General features: G+C 33.6%; 1 protein-coding gene and 1 pseudogene across 1 annotated transcript in view; both read left to right on the top strand.

Annotated features, from left to right (window-relative positions):
- ANO3 (anoctamin 3) overlaps nucleotides 1–17,761 on the top strand; it is a 361,383-nt gene that overhangs the window by 189,583 nt on the left and 154,039 nt on the right. Inside the window, 2 exon segments of the mRNA XM_023532087.1 lie at nucleotides 9,877–10,071; nucleotides 11,128–11,199. Of these exon segments, the coding sequence (XP_023387855.1) occupies nucleotides 9,877–10,071; nucleotides 11,128–11,199 (267 nt within the window).
- On the top strand, nucleotides 7,246–7,361 carry LOC111741347 (annotated as a pseudogene).

The following is a 17,761-nucleotide window of genomic DNA, read 5'->3' as shown; positions in this document are numbered from 1 at the left end:
GGCAAATCACAGACTGGAATAAAATATTTACAATGAATAATTTACCTCTAGAATATATAAAAGTTAATAAAAAAAAGAAACCGATTAAAAACTGGACAAAATATTTGAACAGAGACTTCACCAAAGGAAATATATGAATGGCAAAAGATACATGTAGAGATGCTCAATATCATCAGTCATTTGGGAAATGCAAATTAAAACTACTATGTGTTGTCACTATATGACTATTAGAATAGCTAACAACATTAACAAAAATCCTATTGGAAAGTATAGGGTGCACCAGGAACTCTCTCATATATTGGTGGTGGTACAGCCACTTTTGAAAAAAAATTGGTGGTTCTCTAAAAGTTAAATATGCACTTATCTATGACCCAGCAAGCCCACTTTTATATATTTGTGAGAACTTAAAACCTCTCTATGAATGTTTATACTAGCAGTATTCATAACACAAAAACTGAACACAATCCAATGTCTTGTGGATGAATGGATAATCCAATTGTAGGATAGCCACACAATAGAGTTACTACTTAGTAATAAAAAGGAATACATTCTTGACACTTAAAAAACATGGGTGATTCTCAAATGCATGTTGCTAAGTGAAAGAACCTAATCTTGAAAGTTATATAATGTATGGTTCCATTTTTGCTTCATTCTAGAAAAGGCAAATATATATATATTTGTACAAAGAACAGATCATTGATTGTCAGGAGTTAAGAGTGAGGGGGGAACCTGAACACAAATGAATAAGATGAGGGAATTATTTGGAATGTTGTAATTTTTCTGTACCCTGTCTATAGAGTGGTTATAAGAATCTATGTTTGTGTAAAACAAAACACAAAGAAATGTACACCAAAAATGTTAATTTATTCTTCGTAAATTAAAAAATAAATGTGCAAAATGGAAAAAAAACAAGCACATGGGTTACCCCTGAAAATACGTATGGTATTTCTAATGATGAAAATGCTGGCACAAAGCAGCTTAGATTTTATTGATCTCAAAACTTCAAGAGCAACATAATCTTCCTGATGAATTTAAACCATGATTTTAAAAATATGATTTTAAAAAAATGAAGGTCAAATGATATTAAATTAAAACTCAAATTCTGACTTCTATAAAATAATTATCAGTGAGAAGAGTATCTGATAAATAATAGGTGACTAAATTTGTTATTAGCAATACAAACAATAATTAAACATAACAATAATTAATAATAATATATACTATCTTTAACATATCATTTCTTTTTTTTAAGTGAACTTTTTTAAAAATAACCATAGTGACAGCTACATTTTTTTTCATCCTGAGTCTGTTAAAAAAATATCCAGAATCAATACTATTTTTTGTGTTTGCTTTTCTAGCAGGAGTGTACTAATTTTTTTTTCCCCATTCCTAAGCTTTTCAAATGGGCTTTCAATTATAAAATATCAAATTATGTTCAAAAACAGATGTAGAAATTTCCAGTCTTTGGCACACTGTGGAGAAACCTGTAAATAAGAACAACAGCAGCAAGTGGCCAAAAAAGAGAAGTTCTATGGTTACAAATGTTCATGGCAGGCTAAAAATACAGGACAGGTGTGTCCTGATGCAGTACTGGCTAGACTAGTCACGCTTGTATTTGGGTTCCGAATCTACACATTGGCAAAATTGCTTCTAGTTAAGTTGTTGGTCTTACTAATAACAGTGTTGTGGTTGGAAGAGATTGGATCGGATTTTCAGTTTTTCAAAATGCCTTCACAGACCTGTGAGAGAATCAGTGGGAGTCTTCAGTACACTTCAGGAACAGGGTGTAATCCAGATTCCTTCGCTAGGTGCATTCACTTTAGCCAAAATCCAAATGCCATTTTTGAGCTCTTCAGAGTGGACCAGCCTGTGCTGCTCTTGGCAATAGTGTAAACATTATAGCTTTTCAGCTTATCAAATCTACCAAAAGACTTTGTTATATCCTAATCCAAACTCAAGGTTTGTTTTCATTTCCATGAGGCATGTAAGGATGTTTAGGAGTTCCATTTTGCCCCCTTATACATACACAAAAAGCACCTTGAGTTTGATGCAAGAAGCACCAATGTGGTTTCCATAATAATAACTCCAAGGTATTTAAAAGTTTTATTTTCAGATCTTCCTTCAAAGTATTCAGAACCAAGCAGATGCTTTTGAAATCTATCAGTGGTCATGGTAGTACTATAAAAACCAACAAACATTTTTGTTAAACTCTATAGCCATGTACTATATATCTATGTGAATGTGAACTTTATGGTGAATTGAAATGCTAAAAGTACCTTGCCCTTTCCAGTGGAGAATTCAAACAGATGGTTTGGGTCACAATTGATCATAGTAGGAACCTGTGAAGGGGTATGCATTTCAGATACAGAGGATAGAATGAAAACTGTAAACTGTCAGAATTTCTCTGATGATCATACTTGATTCCACCAAAGTAATTGTCAGTCTTTCCATCAAAAAGTCAATTACCCCCTTCTGCACGAAGGAGACCTGGGGTGCATTAATTGGAGGATAAAGTCCAAGGCCTCAAAGGTTATCAAGAGGTCATTTTTTTCATTCATTCATTCATTCATTCATTCATTCATTTATTTATTTAGCTTCTTTTTGTTTCTTGGTAATATCATGGAGTTTTAAAAAAATAACATAATTTCTGATAAAATATAAGAATGAACTATCCTTTCGGAGTTTCTCAGCCCTCACACAAGTATAAAAATTTATTTTTTTTAACTTTTCTTTCAGTCTTGACGTGGCTTCTTTTTTATATCCTCACTTATAGATTTCTGTTAAGCTAGACTTCAGGTGTTTCTCCTGGTTGATCGTTCTATAATTTAGTTGTAATTTTAATGTGGTCATGGGAGGAGCAAGCACACCATTTACCTACTCTGCCATCTTGACCAGAACTCTATACCTGGAAGTTATTTTAAAAGGATAACTAACTGCTTACGGTTATTTGTGATGCTTGTCCTAACAAGACTGTATTCCATCGGTGCTCCCATGATTTCCAAACACAAAAGAATTAGATGGCATATGGAAAAAAGAATATTCATGAGCACTGTTAGAGACTGTAATTAGGTAGGCAGCTCAGGATGAAGTTTCGGTCCTATCTGGGTCCTTCCATTAGCACCCCAGTCAGTTTGCATGAAATTCCCCTATTTCTAGTGTTGGTAGAGGGTTTGCATTTACGATGGGATTTTCATCTTCTTTGAAAGTGTATATGGAACCCACTATCTCTCAGTTTCTTGGGCACTGATGTCATAAATCCTTGTTCAATCGGCTGCTGTGTTTTACACATAAAGATCTATTTTCTTGGAGCACATATACATAGAAGTTCCTCAAATATTCTGTAATTTCATTCACCTAAATACAATCCTTGACAACCAAAACCTAAACCAGAAAGTTAGTTTTTTTATAGTCCTCTGTATCTACCTCTTCTGTGAGTGAGCACCATTTTACATCTAACCCTGAGTTAAAGCCTGACTCAGAGAAAGAACTCAAGAATTATTTGGAATTTCTAAATAAATGATAGAAAATAATGAATAAAAAGTAATCTTAAAAATATTAAATGATATTTTGTGTAACTCAGTGACATACAATGTAAACTCATAGCAGGTTATATATTATTTGTATCTATTATTTTTATGATATAGAAGAACTATAATTTGATAGATGGTGGGTAAACATTTCTTGTTGATATGTATCAAGCAGTACATGTTTATTTTTCATTAAAATATATTCCACAGTTCACTAAGATTCTGGATATAGAATTAATTACTGGTCCTGGGATTTACTTTAGCTCTGTGGTGCTTAAAATTTGTGTGACATTTATACCAAGCCAAACCATGGTAATAAACTATTTGGGATTGGCGTTCATGAGGAGCCATGGAGCTTTCTGAAAAGATCATGAGCTTTGGAATCCAATAGCTTTAATGTTCAGTTCTGCCAGTGCTAGATTCATGACCTTGAGTAAGTAAATTTCTTAACATTCCCTGTTTCATTTGAAGTGTACATTATTTAAAAATATTTTATGAATTTTGGCAAAAGCGGTTATTTAATAAAAGGACATAAGACAGACAAATCTGTGAAAAATAAAGGGCAAATAAGCATACATATCTATTGTAACTCCTCAAAGCATAGTAGCTAATATTTATCTCCTACCTGGACTGCAACTATAGCTCCTTTCATTACGATGCAAACAAATTGTTTTTTTCAGACCTATAAATACATTGCAATATTTCTGCCTCATGGCTTTCATGCATATTATTATTTTTGCCTAAAAACACTCCCCAAAACATACACACATATAAATAACACATACATATATAAACATCTTTCTGTTTGTTAGGTTCTTTTTCATTTTTTGGCCTAGCAAATATCCCTGACCATTTTTTGAAGGAGGTCCCCTTTATTATTCTCCATTATATGACAGTGCCTATATTGTAATAGCATTTCAGACAATTTATGTATATATGCACATTTCTTTGATTTTCTAATTCTCTACTAGGATGGAAGTCCTGTAAAGGTAGGAATTATGTGTCTACCTTTCTCACCAGTCTGTACCCAGTGTCAGCAGAGTGCCTGCAGAGAACAAGGGCCCAACTAATAACTGTTCAATGACTAGGTGAATACAGTAATGGATCAAATGACTGACAGCATTGGCGAGCATAATTAAGTTAGTCGCACCCCATATTGGTTTATAGAATAATATCTACCAATAGGGTAGTCATTTTTTACCCAAAAAAGAGTTGAAAGGGAAATGTAGAAGTTGCTGCTTTTTGAAGCAACATGCTGGGGTCAGTGGGTTGAGGTGAATAGTATTCTACAGTTTCTATCGAGGCCATTTTTTCAGTGTCCCAGGGGCCAGGGCTCTTCTGTCTCAGTTCATCACCTTTACCATCAACTATCACTCTCTTCCATCTGTGCACCTTCCCCCTCTCCACCAAAGGATCGATTATTTATTCTTTTACTCATATGTTCTGCTAGAGTAAAAGGCTGTTCTCAACCAGGACCCAGAAATAGAAAGCTTACCATTTAATATTCTATATCAGTGTTTCTTAGATAAAAGTATCAGACCACATTACAAAAAGATTCATAGGCATAAAAACTTTCTAGGATAGATTTGCCCTATGCTATGCCTTGAATGTAGTATAGAAAATGCCAGTTGTTCTTAACCACAGGAGATTTATGATGTTTTAGTAGGATTTCAGTGGACCTTGGGGAATTCATCTTCAAAATAGTATTTTCTTTCCTTGTCATTACAGAATCCTAGAAAGCTGACAGAGTATTATTCTTCCAGTCAATTCAAAATTCTTTCTTGCATCCCTTTCTAGTTCTCATTTTATTTGCACACTAAGAATTAATGTGAAAAATAAATGAATACATATTCTTATAAAACAGAAAGATAAAATCTCCAACCCTAGGTTTATCTGATTTTTTTCTATTCAACCATGTCTTAGTTCTGCAGAACTTATTTCAAAAAACTATCTTATTACTTCTTTTCAGGGTTCCCATTTTGTCCTAAAGGGCATTGCATTGGTATCTGTGCTTGTCTTTATTAGAATTTATGCATTTGAAGAGTGCCTTAGAAACTTGTAGTTAATTCATGAACAGATTATAAAATTAAGTAGCAAAACATTATTGACCTGAAAAATGTGAGTGAAATTTAAATGTTTTTGTTCTATGATAAATATAATTATTGAAAATGTATCTTTCATCTGTCTTCACCTCTTGTCCATACCTATTATGACCCAGATTGTACTGTCTTAAAAAAATGAAATTGACACAAGTAACTACATGGCAAACGTTTCATTAGTTGAGTACTCGATGTACTGATGCACTTGCATTATCCTTTTCACTTTCCAATTACTGCATTGAAAATTTACTTTAATATAGAAGATCTGCATATGGACAGACAAATAGGGAGAGTAGTAGGAGCTGATGTGTCTCCAGCTATGTTCCTTCTGTGTTTTAGCTTCTATTGGTATGGACTTTGCTATTTACATTTCAGTATCTGTGAATTTCGAAGTGACTGGATGGTGTTCAGGAGTTTCAAACAAATTTATGATGTTATGGTTTGAGCACTAAAAACTACTTAGAATATAAGTAGTTTTATATTCTTCTCTTTACCTGTCACTGTGATGTAAAGCATGTAACCTCTCCTCTCTAAGTCTCAGTTTCCCCATAGCTAATAGAAATAACAATATCTGCCTTGTAAGATTGTTGGAAAATTAAATAAACACAAACATATATTACATGTAATATATAGTCACTAAAATGCTATACATACACTACCTATAAATAATAAGAAAAACAACAGCAGAGAAACTATAAAATATCTTAGTCACTTAAGATCATAGTTGTCTAAGAAATATATGAAAACATGCTCAATCTGTAACATGAAAATTAAAACATTTTTTGTATTTTGTTTGTTAGTGGTTTTTATTTTTTTTATTTTGTTCGGTATTAAAACAGTTGATATGCTCTAGAGCTGGCCAAGGTATAAGTAAATGGATTTCATCTTCTACTATTTTTAAAAGTGAGAAAAGACAAAGCTTTTAGGGAGGGCAGTTTGGCTTTATTTATCTAAATGAAAAATATTCAGGTCTTTCCAACTAGCAGTTGTGCATCTAAATGTTTCCTTTTGGAAAAATACCCAGTGTGTACAAAAAAGCATATGCAAGAATGCTATAATATGCAAGAAAAGGCATATGCCAAAATAATCGTAGTATTATTTTTAAAGTGAAATACTGAAAAGTAATTAAATTTCCATTGACAAGGGAATGAACAGTAAATTATGGTTTATACATACTATGGAATATAATGCAATAGTGTAAAAAGGCTAGGGTAGATCTATACAGAAAAAAAATATTCAAGGCATATTCTGTGGGCAAATGTGTAATGTGTCGTACTGGCTGATCCCATTTGTGTAAGAAAACTATTTTATGGACCTCCTTATGTATAGAATTATGTAGACAAAGAGCAGGAAAGTGATAGCATTTGTTGCATTTAGGGAAGTGATTAGAATTTTGGAATCAGAGCAAAAATGTTTTTATTTTTTTATTCTATTTACCTCTATAACTAAAAACCTTTACAATGAAAATGTGTTGAGGCATTTACTTGCATAAAATAAATATTTGCCAAAAAGAATTTTTAAAAAATTCACCAGACGTGGTTCCATAGTGTAGCGGTTAGCATGTCTGCTTTACACACAGAAGGTCCTGGATTCACACCCTAGTGGGGCCACGGTCCATGGTCTATGACCATGCCACCCCGAACAAGCCCAATGTCTGATCTTGGAAGCTAAGCAAGGTCGGGCCTGTTTAGTACTTGGATGGGAGACCACCTAGGAAGACCAGGTGCTGTAGGCATAAGTAACAATAATAAACAACTTTTAAAAAATTCACCAACCCCAAAGCCTGAAGTGTAATAAGCACACAGAAGTCTCTTTATCCTAATGTGGCATGAAGCCCAAACCCAATGCTGAAGTGAGGGGAATCCATGATTTTATTCACATCATATGGACTATGCATATCCAGCTACTCAACTTAGGTTTCAGTACTCTCTTTTTAGAGAGTACTTCAGGATCAAGCAGCTTTGTAAAAGTTATCTTCTACCAAAGTAAAATGAAATGGGGAAATGTGACAACTATTTTTCTAAAACAACACCTTACAGTGCTAAGTTATTTGAAAATCACATCGTTGACCTAGTTCCTTTGTTTTTGAAGTTGGGCCCATAAAGATCTCTTTATAGACTTACTGAATACAATGAGGTTCTTGAAAGAGCTGAGTAATAACCAAATATTCTCCAAACATTCTCTGAATACCCCTTATGCACCAGGCATTGGCAGTTGGTGGTAGAGATACAAAGAAGTTATGACATAAATCTGCCCTTAAGGAGTACACGGTATCACATTCTAATACCTTGCATTAAACAAACATTCGTTGACTGTCATGAGCCAAAAACTGTTTAGACGCTGAAGATAATGCAGTAAATAAAAGAAAAATCAGTGTCCCATGGAGCTTGCAATCTAGCGATGTATACAAAAATAGAGTCAATAAATAAAATATATGCTATGGATGAGAATGATAGGTATTAAGCAGAAAATAGCAAGAAAGAAGTGACTTAGAAGCTAAATTTTTCATGAATGTTGGGAAATAACCTGGAAGTAATAAATGAAAATGACAACAAAGAATAATAGAGGAATAGCCTAAAGGCAGGAATTTTAAAGTTGTATTTTCTTGTTTGTTTGTTTGTTTGTTTGGAGAGGAAAGATGAAGAAAAATGGGGAGATGAAGGTGAAAGAATACAAACTTTCAGTTATAAGGGGAATAATTTTTGAGGACCTAAGGTACAGCATGGTGACTTGTTATTAATATGGTACAGTATATTTGAAAGTTATTGATGGTTGATAATCATTTTTACCACACGAAAAAAGAGTTTACTATGTGAGGTGATGTATGTGTTAATTATCCTGATCTCTGTACTCCTTCCACATTGTATATGTACAGTAGTCTCCCCCTTATGCATGGAGGATGCATTCAGAGACCCCAGAGGATGCCTGAAATTATAAACAGTACTGAACCCTACTTTTTTCCTATATATACATACCTGTGATAAAGTTTAATTTATACATTAAATGCAGTAAGAGATTAACAACAATTGCTAGTAAAATAGAACAAGTATAACAATATACTGTAATAAAGGTTATATGAATGTGATCTCTTTATCTTGTACACTCTAGACAAAGAGGTGATTGATATCTCTGGTAGGCCACAGTGGGATGTGTGAGGTTTTAACACAATATTCAGAATGGCAGGCAACTTAAAACTTACGAATCATTTATTTCTGGAATTTTTCATTTGATATTTTCAGACCTCAGGTAACAAACCGTGGTAAGCAAAACTTCAGAGAAGGGAGAGACTACTGTATATCAAATCATCATATTGTATACTTTAAAGTTATAAAACTGTATTTGTCAATTATTCTTCAATAAATCCATGGTGTAGTGCAGGTTTGGGTGAGATTAGGAAAGAAAATGGATTACCTATAGAGAAACCTGAGGATGAAATTAAGTGGGTTTTCTGATGTTTGACATGTTTCCAGGGACATAGTGACACAATCTGGGTAGGAGATGCTGTCAGAAATGGCAGTGACCAGAGATATTTGAGGATTAGAGTTTGGGAATGAGGAATGACCTGAGATTGATATCAGGGATGGCAGTGCATGGGGACAGGTTAGTGGGGTCATCCTTGCTGTAGCATACAGTTGCTGGGGCTTCCACTTATGGAGTCAGAGTCTTGTTGAGGTGCATTCTAGCAGATCAGCCTTCTCTGAATGAGGGGAGAGACTGTTTCCCTCAGCACAGGAATGCTCTCTCTTGACCCCTGCCTGCTAGCTAGTAATATACTATGTCATCTCTTTCCAGCTTCTTGGTCTCCATTAATGCATTTATGTATATGTTTAAGGGAGTCTAGGATATAGAATGAAGGACTTCTTTTAGTAATTAATTTGAATGTTTATGAATCAGGTTTTATTTATTTTTCTTCTTGAAAACCTAAATGGTTAGTTTTATCCAAAGATAATTAAAATCATTGTTCTCATAATGACCCAAATGAACTTAAACATCTTGTCTCTTTTATACAGAACCTTTTTAAATGGTGAAAGATCAAACTGGAAGAAGAACTGTTTATTTCTGAGAACTATTTGACAAAAATCTCTAAACATTTCCCCTGACAAAATATGAACAAAACTAACTCAATTCTAATTCCTAAATGGTGCTTTTCAAGAGTAGTTTCCAGAAACATATATCACAAGAATTAAAATTATTTATTAACTTCTGCTGATTATTTCTTATTGCTAACACTCACCAATTTGGATTTTCAGGTATGAATTTAAGCAAGAGTGAGATAGCAAAAGAAACTTCATTAAAACCATCTAGGAGATCCCTGCCTTGTCTGGTCCAGAGCTATGCTTACTCAAAGACCTTGAGCCAGTCTACTTCGCTCTTCCAGTCAGTTGAGAGTGAATCGCAGGCTCCCACTTCTGTAACCTTAATCTCTGCTGACAAAGCAGAGCAAGGTGAGCTCTCTTTTCTTGTTCAACTTATAAAGGGTAAGTTTATTCATACCATTCCTTCTTTTCTTCATCCATTCCACTAGTATTTATAAAGTTTTTTAGGAAGGCACCTGACATAAGAAGGAGAACAATACCCCATGCCAGTCAGATGAAAGGCCATTCAGCCATTCATTGGCCAGATGTGTTTTCAGTTCTGTCATGCCTTGAAGGTAGACAACTCCGTGTAAACCTTGACCTAACACTTGCTGTTTTCAAGAGAAGACAGATCAGCTTACCTGAATCGACTCATTACCATTCCTGGTGAAAATTTATTCGCAGAAATGGAGTAGAACATGTCATTAATAATAAACTTAATTCCCTATAAAGAAAGACCAAAGACTTTAAATAATATTAACAATAGAGCAGTGAAGATTTAGTTACAGGAAGATGTGGTGGGACAAGTATTGGCAACCAAATGTTGACACCGAAGGCTTAGGTAACACAGGCCTGACACACAGCTGGATGCCACATTAAAGAGACTCTGACTACGCTTAGGCACTCTTCTACACACATCCACTCATCAGAGACACACCATTATGCCTTTAGACAATTTTTTTTTTCACAAGAATCAGGTGTCAAAATACAACCAGTCCCCGCCATCATTCAGTGGATGGGGATACATTTTTCTTTTCCCATCCCTCTCTAAGAGGCACATGTCTTATGAGAATACATTCCTTTATGATCCTTAGGGTTGCTTCTTCCTTTAGATAACTCGAAAATACTAAGATTATCTTTTCAATAATATTGTGAAATCACTATCTATATTATAAATAGTCATCTTACATCCATGTCGAATAAGGAAAGTGGCTTATTCCAGAAGATGAAGATATTAAGATATAGTATAGATGTTTCTTTCCCTTACTGAATGAAATTTTAAATAACTAATTTCAACTCATTAACTTAAAAAAAAAATTCTTTATGTTGTTTAGCCATCATTGAGCTATCAGTCACCATGGTCATTTTTCTAATCAACATGCTTTTATTTCTCAAATCTACAAAGAGTCATTTTTTTTTTTCCAGTTAATGCTGAAGGGGACAAAAAAGACTCCATGCTCAAATGCTCTTTTACTGACCTCAGTGACTTTTGCTTAGGTGAGTTGATGTCCAATATATCCTCCCTCCTTTCCTTCTTTCTAAAAGTAAGCTGTCTTCTTAAAACCTAGAATATTATTATCTTTTTTAGAAAAAAATACTCATGTTTGGTTCTTAACATTTGTTGGGCAACTATAATATTCTGAGGTTAAAAAATTATTAAAGAATTTCATATGTAGTTTGACATTCAGATAATCTATGAAGACATAGTGAATGACAATCTCTTAACTGAAAAAAATTAATGATTTCTGCTGTAGTCTTTTGGAAGTTTCAATTCTGTATGAATAAATACATTATACTACTATTTGTCTAGATTTATCATTTTTAGCATCGTTGTTGATTTTCTATTGTGCTAGATAAAGGTTTAGCCCACTCGTATAACTTTTCAATTTTTCATAGTTATATTGCTTTTTTAAATTTAAATCTCTCCGCTAAAACTTTAAATAGTATATTTTTACCTTTATATCATGTTGCCACATTTCAACAACGTATCTTGACTCCTACTTGGCTATATTACAGCTATGAAAGCAGTGCCTTCCTCAGATGTAGTATTACTTCCTTTCAAATAGTTCCAAGTCATTATGACCTCTGGGCCACTCTTGAATATTCCTAGAATCAAGGTCATATTGATTCCCATTTCTATCCCTCCATCAAATACTCAAAATTACACATTATACTTTTTTATACCACAAACTTTTGTTAGTTTTATTTTCCTAGGTTATCTGATTTTTTTCTTCTGGGGAGAACAAAAATATTTCTTCCTCTAAATATTCCCATTATGTTTTGGTTTCTTGTTTTTATATCCTTCTTCTCACTCTTCTTATTTAAGAAATTCTTGGTGCCAATGACTTTACACTGGGTTATTGGTTAATTCCAATTTCTGATGCCCCATATGTTCCTTTTCGTTAGTTTTCATTCTCATTTTTTAGAGTATATCCTTAAGCAACTACTTTTAAAGGTTGGTGTTGTGCAAACTTTCTAAGTTTTTGTATATACAGAATGACTTTAATTTGCTCTTACAACTGATTGGTTATAAAATTCTAAATTAAAAATAATTTTTTCTAGAAATTTGATGACTAATTTACTGTCACTTAGCATACGTTGTTACTGCTGTCTGATTCTTATTCCTTTGTAATTGATATTTTTCTTCTGTATGTACATTTTTATTATCTTTACTTTTTGTATTATAGAATTGTACATTATGTTTAAGGGTGTGTGTAGAAACACACATGTGGTTTTAATTCATCCTGCTCTAGAAATTGTGTCTTTTCAGTTTGTCTCATATCTCCTTTCCACTTTGATATAATTTTCCCACAATTTATTCCCTTTTATATTTTTCTTCCTGTCTTTCTGGAAGTCCAACTAAAATTTAGAAACTTTTCTTTCATCTTGTGGTTTTGATTTCTGTCTTGGTTCTGAGAGATTCCCTGAATTTTTCTTCCAAATATCTTTTCATGTGTGTGTGTGCATGCAGGTACATGCATGCGTGTGTGTGTGTGTGCATGTGTGTGAGGGGCAAAATCATGTTTATTTAATTTCCAAGACTTTTTTTATTCTTAGAATGTAACTTTTTAAATTAATGTTGATATTCAATATTATTTTGTAGAAGTTTCAGGTGTATAGCATAGTGGTGAGACATTTATATAATTTACAAAGCAATTTCTTCAATTAGTCTGGTACCTGCCTGGCACTACACACAGTTATTACAATATTATTGACTATATTCCCTATGCAGTACTTCGCATCCACATGATTATTTTGTAAATACCAGTTTGTACTTCTTAATTCTTTCACCTTTTTTCACTTAACCCCTCAACTCCCTTCTCATCTGACAGTCACCTGTTTGAGGATTGATATTTCTTATTGTTCAAAATGAAAGCTATAGAGGAAGGGAATATTCATGGTTTTATTGGTTTAAAGCTGGGAATTTCCACTAAGGTTGTCCAACAAGATTTGTAGAATAATATGAAGTGCTGTTTTCCCATCCAGATACTGGTCAAATCTCCTAGCTGTGTGAATGTGGCATATTATTAACCTATCTGAGCCTCATTAATCTCATTTGTAAATTGGGATTAATGATCCATACTTTGCAAGACTGTTGAATTAAATGAAGAGACATAGCTTCACCACAGCTCCTAGTACATCATCATAGAGATTCAACAAACACTTGTTTATTGTTTTATTCATTCACAAACAAAGCTTATTTTTCACATTAAATTCTGCTGGGCTCAGAGATATCTTTACTAACCAGCTATTTCTGTTATCACCAAAATGTGATTCTTATGGCACAGCATTATAACAATGATTTACTGAACAATTATTGCACAACTCTCTACCTTCATTATCTCACTTAATTCCCATAACAATGTTTTTGTTTAGGTACTATTATCAGCCGCTTTTTACAGTTGAGAAACCTGATTCACTAAGGGATAAAATAACTTGCCAAATGCCATATAGCTTAGCCAATGGAGAACTGAGATTCCAACCTAAGAAGTCACACCTTCTATCTTAATCACCATAATAGGAATAGAAGCTTTTAAAGTGAAAAGTGGTTAGTGATGGCGAAGAAACACCAGCTCTGCAAGATGTTGATGAGTATCAGAATGGAAGTCGTGAAAAGTGGGAGTAGGGATAACATTATATGGTAAAATGTATTTGAGAGATGATAGATCCATGTAATAAAGAATTTGAAGTCCTGATGTGGCAATAATATTGTCTATCAATCCTAGAAACTCTGCTACTATCACCTGCCCTTTTTTCTCATTTGTATTCTGAAAAATAACAATAACAGAAATCTGTATTAACAGGTAACTGAAGCTTGATTCTGCCCATGTCTAAATTGCAATAAAATTGGGTAACTTGAAGTGAAGTAAATAGGATTTATTAAGACCAACCTAATTTGAGTCCAACCAACAAAAATATACATCTGCCTAATCTTGTGAACTCAACATTTGGCTGATGTTATGAAGTAACTCCTTCAGGAAGCGATTTATATTAGATAGTTAAGGTATTTGTTTGCTTTCTACAAACTTACTAATTTCACTTGCTGGAATGCTCATTAGTCCTATTTCATAAATCAATTATGCTCAAATGAGTACATGGTGATTTTGCTTTCATTCTGTAGTATTAGATAATTTCCACCAATTTTCATTATTTTTTCCAATGTTTCATAGTAATATGGTATAAAAAAGAACTTTATACTAATGTTACCAACCTATTTGAGGATTATAGAAATAAGGGAATTGCAGTGAAAAAACATACTGTTTTCCGATTGTAACAGGCTTACAGTCACTGTAAATCTATTCGTTTATTAAACACATTAAGTAAGTCCCCTTGGCTCAAGCCTCAAATTATATTCAGAATCTGACACTGCTCAACACTTTCTGCTACAAATGCTATATCCACTGCTACACCTTGGTCCAGTCTGCTCCTATCACTTGGTAATCTAGTGTCATAACTCCTATTTGGTCTCTGTGCTCCAACTCTTGCCTCCTTATAGTCTTATTTTCCACACAGCAGTTACAGAAAGCTTTAATAAAAGGAAAATTAAATCTCATTATTTCTCTACTCCAATCTCTCCAGGTTTCCTGTTATATTTAAAATATAAACTCTTTACTGTGGGCTTCAGAGGCTTTAGAGGATACCTGGGCCTGGCCTCTCTAGGCCAGTTCCTAATGCTTCCTTTTATAATACTGCAGCCAATCCAACCTTCTTTTGTTCTTTATTCATAATAAGCTTTCTCTTATCCCAGGGCCTTCACACTGACAATAAGCAAATTTATACAGACACTTTGCGTCTCCTACTCTTGATTTATTTTTATTCATAATACTTAAGTATTACCTGAAATTAAGTGATTTATTTTTCTCCTTCTTTCTGTTTCCAGAGGACAGAAACTTTGTCAATCTTGTTGATGCCCATAGCCCAGAATCCAGAACAGTACCTGGCACATGATAGGTGCTCAAAGAACATTTTTAGGATCAGTGAAAGGACAGACCAATGGATAAAAGAATATCTACACACACACATATACACACACATATGAACACCTCTTGGAGCCTCTGCTGTAGAATTCACTCATTACTTTGATCTCCATGATGTCATTTATCACCGTGATTTTTCTCACCTGTTAGGAATCAGTACTTTGTTATTTTTCTCATTGAGGGCCTAATCTGATTATGTTTCTTTTTCCTTTAAATTGTGTTGACAAATCTCTTTGTAGAACATTTAAAGATCCATTAGTCATCACACTTTTTAAGGAGTAGAAAAATATGTTTTTAATATTGCTGTCATTTGAATCCTCCCTAATACTCAAAGTCATTTAGATGTTTTCTCCTTTCTTTTATTATAGCATTTATTATTTTGGATATGACTGTATTCATGCTCAGTTCACTAGGTGATTATAATTGCTATTTATTTCTGTCTTATTTATATTGCCTTGCACATACTATCTACTAAATGATAGATAGTTGGAGACATGATGATTGGGTGTATTGTATGGAAGGATAGATGTGGGTAGAATAAACATTGGTTCACTGACACAGTGGAAAGCACTTTATCTGCAGGATTTGTGTAGTCGTGGGGTTGACTGAGTATAGCTCCAGTAGTACTCTCACTGTGACTGGCTACTGTCAGGACTAGTATTAGTGTTAGGGAGAAGTAGGCAACAAATGAACTGCGAAGGATTAATACATTTGGATCATTGCTATCACCATGTTTTAACCACTGAGTCAACCATGTATAAACCATTAGATTTATTTTTCATGAGAAACTTTGATGGAACAATAATTTTAAAAATCCTGAAATTTATTAGCAGTCAGAAGATCCAGTTTTAGGTACTAATTCTTTAACTAACCACAAGAGTACACACTATATGTGCCTCAGTTTTCCAGCTTGTGAAATGGAGATATCAATATTATGGTTTGATTCCTTTATGTAATGTAAATAAACATTGTTTGAGCAGAATTGAATTAAGAGGTTTTGAGAGATGTAAGGGAATATATGTTGGAGATAATATAAAAATTATAAAATATGACAATAACTTTAAAGCATTATTATTATTATTTTAATCTTCAACCTCAGCTACCCTGATAGTCCTGGAACACACCATTATTAGCAATGTATGAGAAGGTTGCACAGGTGCAAACTAGCGGAGGCCAACTAGTAAGATCACTCACACATATTTAAAATTGCCCAAGATTTACTTCATCCATTCTCAGATTCTCCAGCAATTCTAACATAATGTAACAAAGTAATGGAATAAAATGGCATTATAATAAATAATTATTGAGCTGGAATTATTTGGCTATTAAAATTACACTCCCACAGATGACTGTAAGGTTTCTGTTAAGGTCATAGTGGCCTCTGCTATACTGCTCGGGGCCCCTTGAGCTTTGAGATGATGGTGGCTCGCAACCAAAATTTAGAACATTTAATGGATTTCCACTCAACTCAACAAAAGTTTTCTCATGAATCATTTTATTGATGATTGTAAATGAGATGTATAATTTAATTTTAAATTTTTCATTGACATACTCAAAGTAATTACAGTGTTTCCTATCTACTTAGGCTTTAAAATGGAAGCTATATGGCTTTTTGGTAGCCTCAATTTACATACTTTATTTTCTAGATTCCTAAATACTAGAACTGTGAATTTAAAGAAGGGCCAAAGAAAAGGCATATATATTTCTTCAGTACCTAACATGTTCAAGTCACTTAGATTGTCCTACTTAATCTTTGGAATGATAGGATTTTATTACCTCAGATTTTCAGATTAAGAAACTGAGCCACTGCCATTAAGCTAATAAATGACATAACCAGAATTTTAACTTGGGTTTGCTGAACCAATGTTAGTTCTCATTCCACTGCATCAGGCTCCCTGCTTCAACACATTAAATAGTTTTCTTAGGCTTTGAAAATCTTGGATTTTTAAAAATATAACACCTTTCTTGAGATATGATTCACATACCATACAGTTTACCCTTTTAAAGTGTGCACTTCAGTGGTTTTTAGTATATTCAAAAACATGGACTCCCATCACCGCAGTCAGTTTTAGAACATTTCCATGACCTCAAAAAGAAACCTCATACCTGTTGGCAAACACCCGTTATTCTCATCCTAGACCCTAAGCCATAGGCGACCATTAATTCACTATCTCTTTAAATTAGTTCTGGATAGTTCAATAAATAAATTATTCTGGATAGTTCATATAAATGAAATCATACAATATTTGGTCTCTTGTGACTGACGTTTTTCACTTAGCATAATGTTTCCACAGTTCATCCATGTTTTAGAATTATTTGATACTTCTCTCATTCCTTTCTGTTAATAAATAACATGCCATTGTTTGGATAAACCATACTTTATCCGTTCATCAATTGATGGATATTTAGATTGTTTTCATTTTTTTGGCTATTATGAATAATGCCACTATAAGCATTTGTGTACAAGTTAGTGTGTGTGTGTGTGTGTGTGTGTGTGTGTGTGTGTGTATTTATGTTTTTATTTCTCTTGAGTATATACCTAAGAGTGGAATGTGGAATCCTATGGTAGCTTCGTGTTAAAA

This window comes from Pteropus vampyrus, unplaced genomic scaffold (assembly GCF_000151845.1).
Source record: "Pteropus vampyrus isolate Shadow unplaced genomic scaffold, Pvam_2.0 Scaffold76, whole genome shotgun sequence".
NCBI classification, from domain to species: Eukaryota; Metazoa; Chordata; class Mammalia; order Chiroptera; family Pteropodidae; genus Pteropus; species Pteropus vampyrus.
This window is presented reverse-complemented; position numbering and strand designations above follow the sequence as displayed.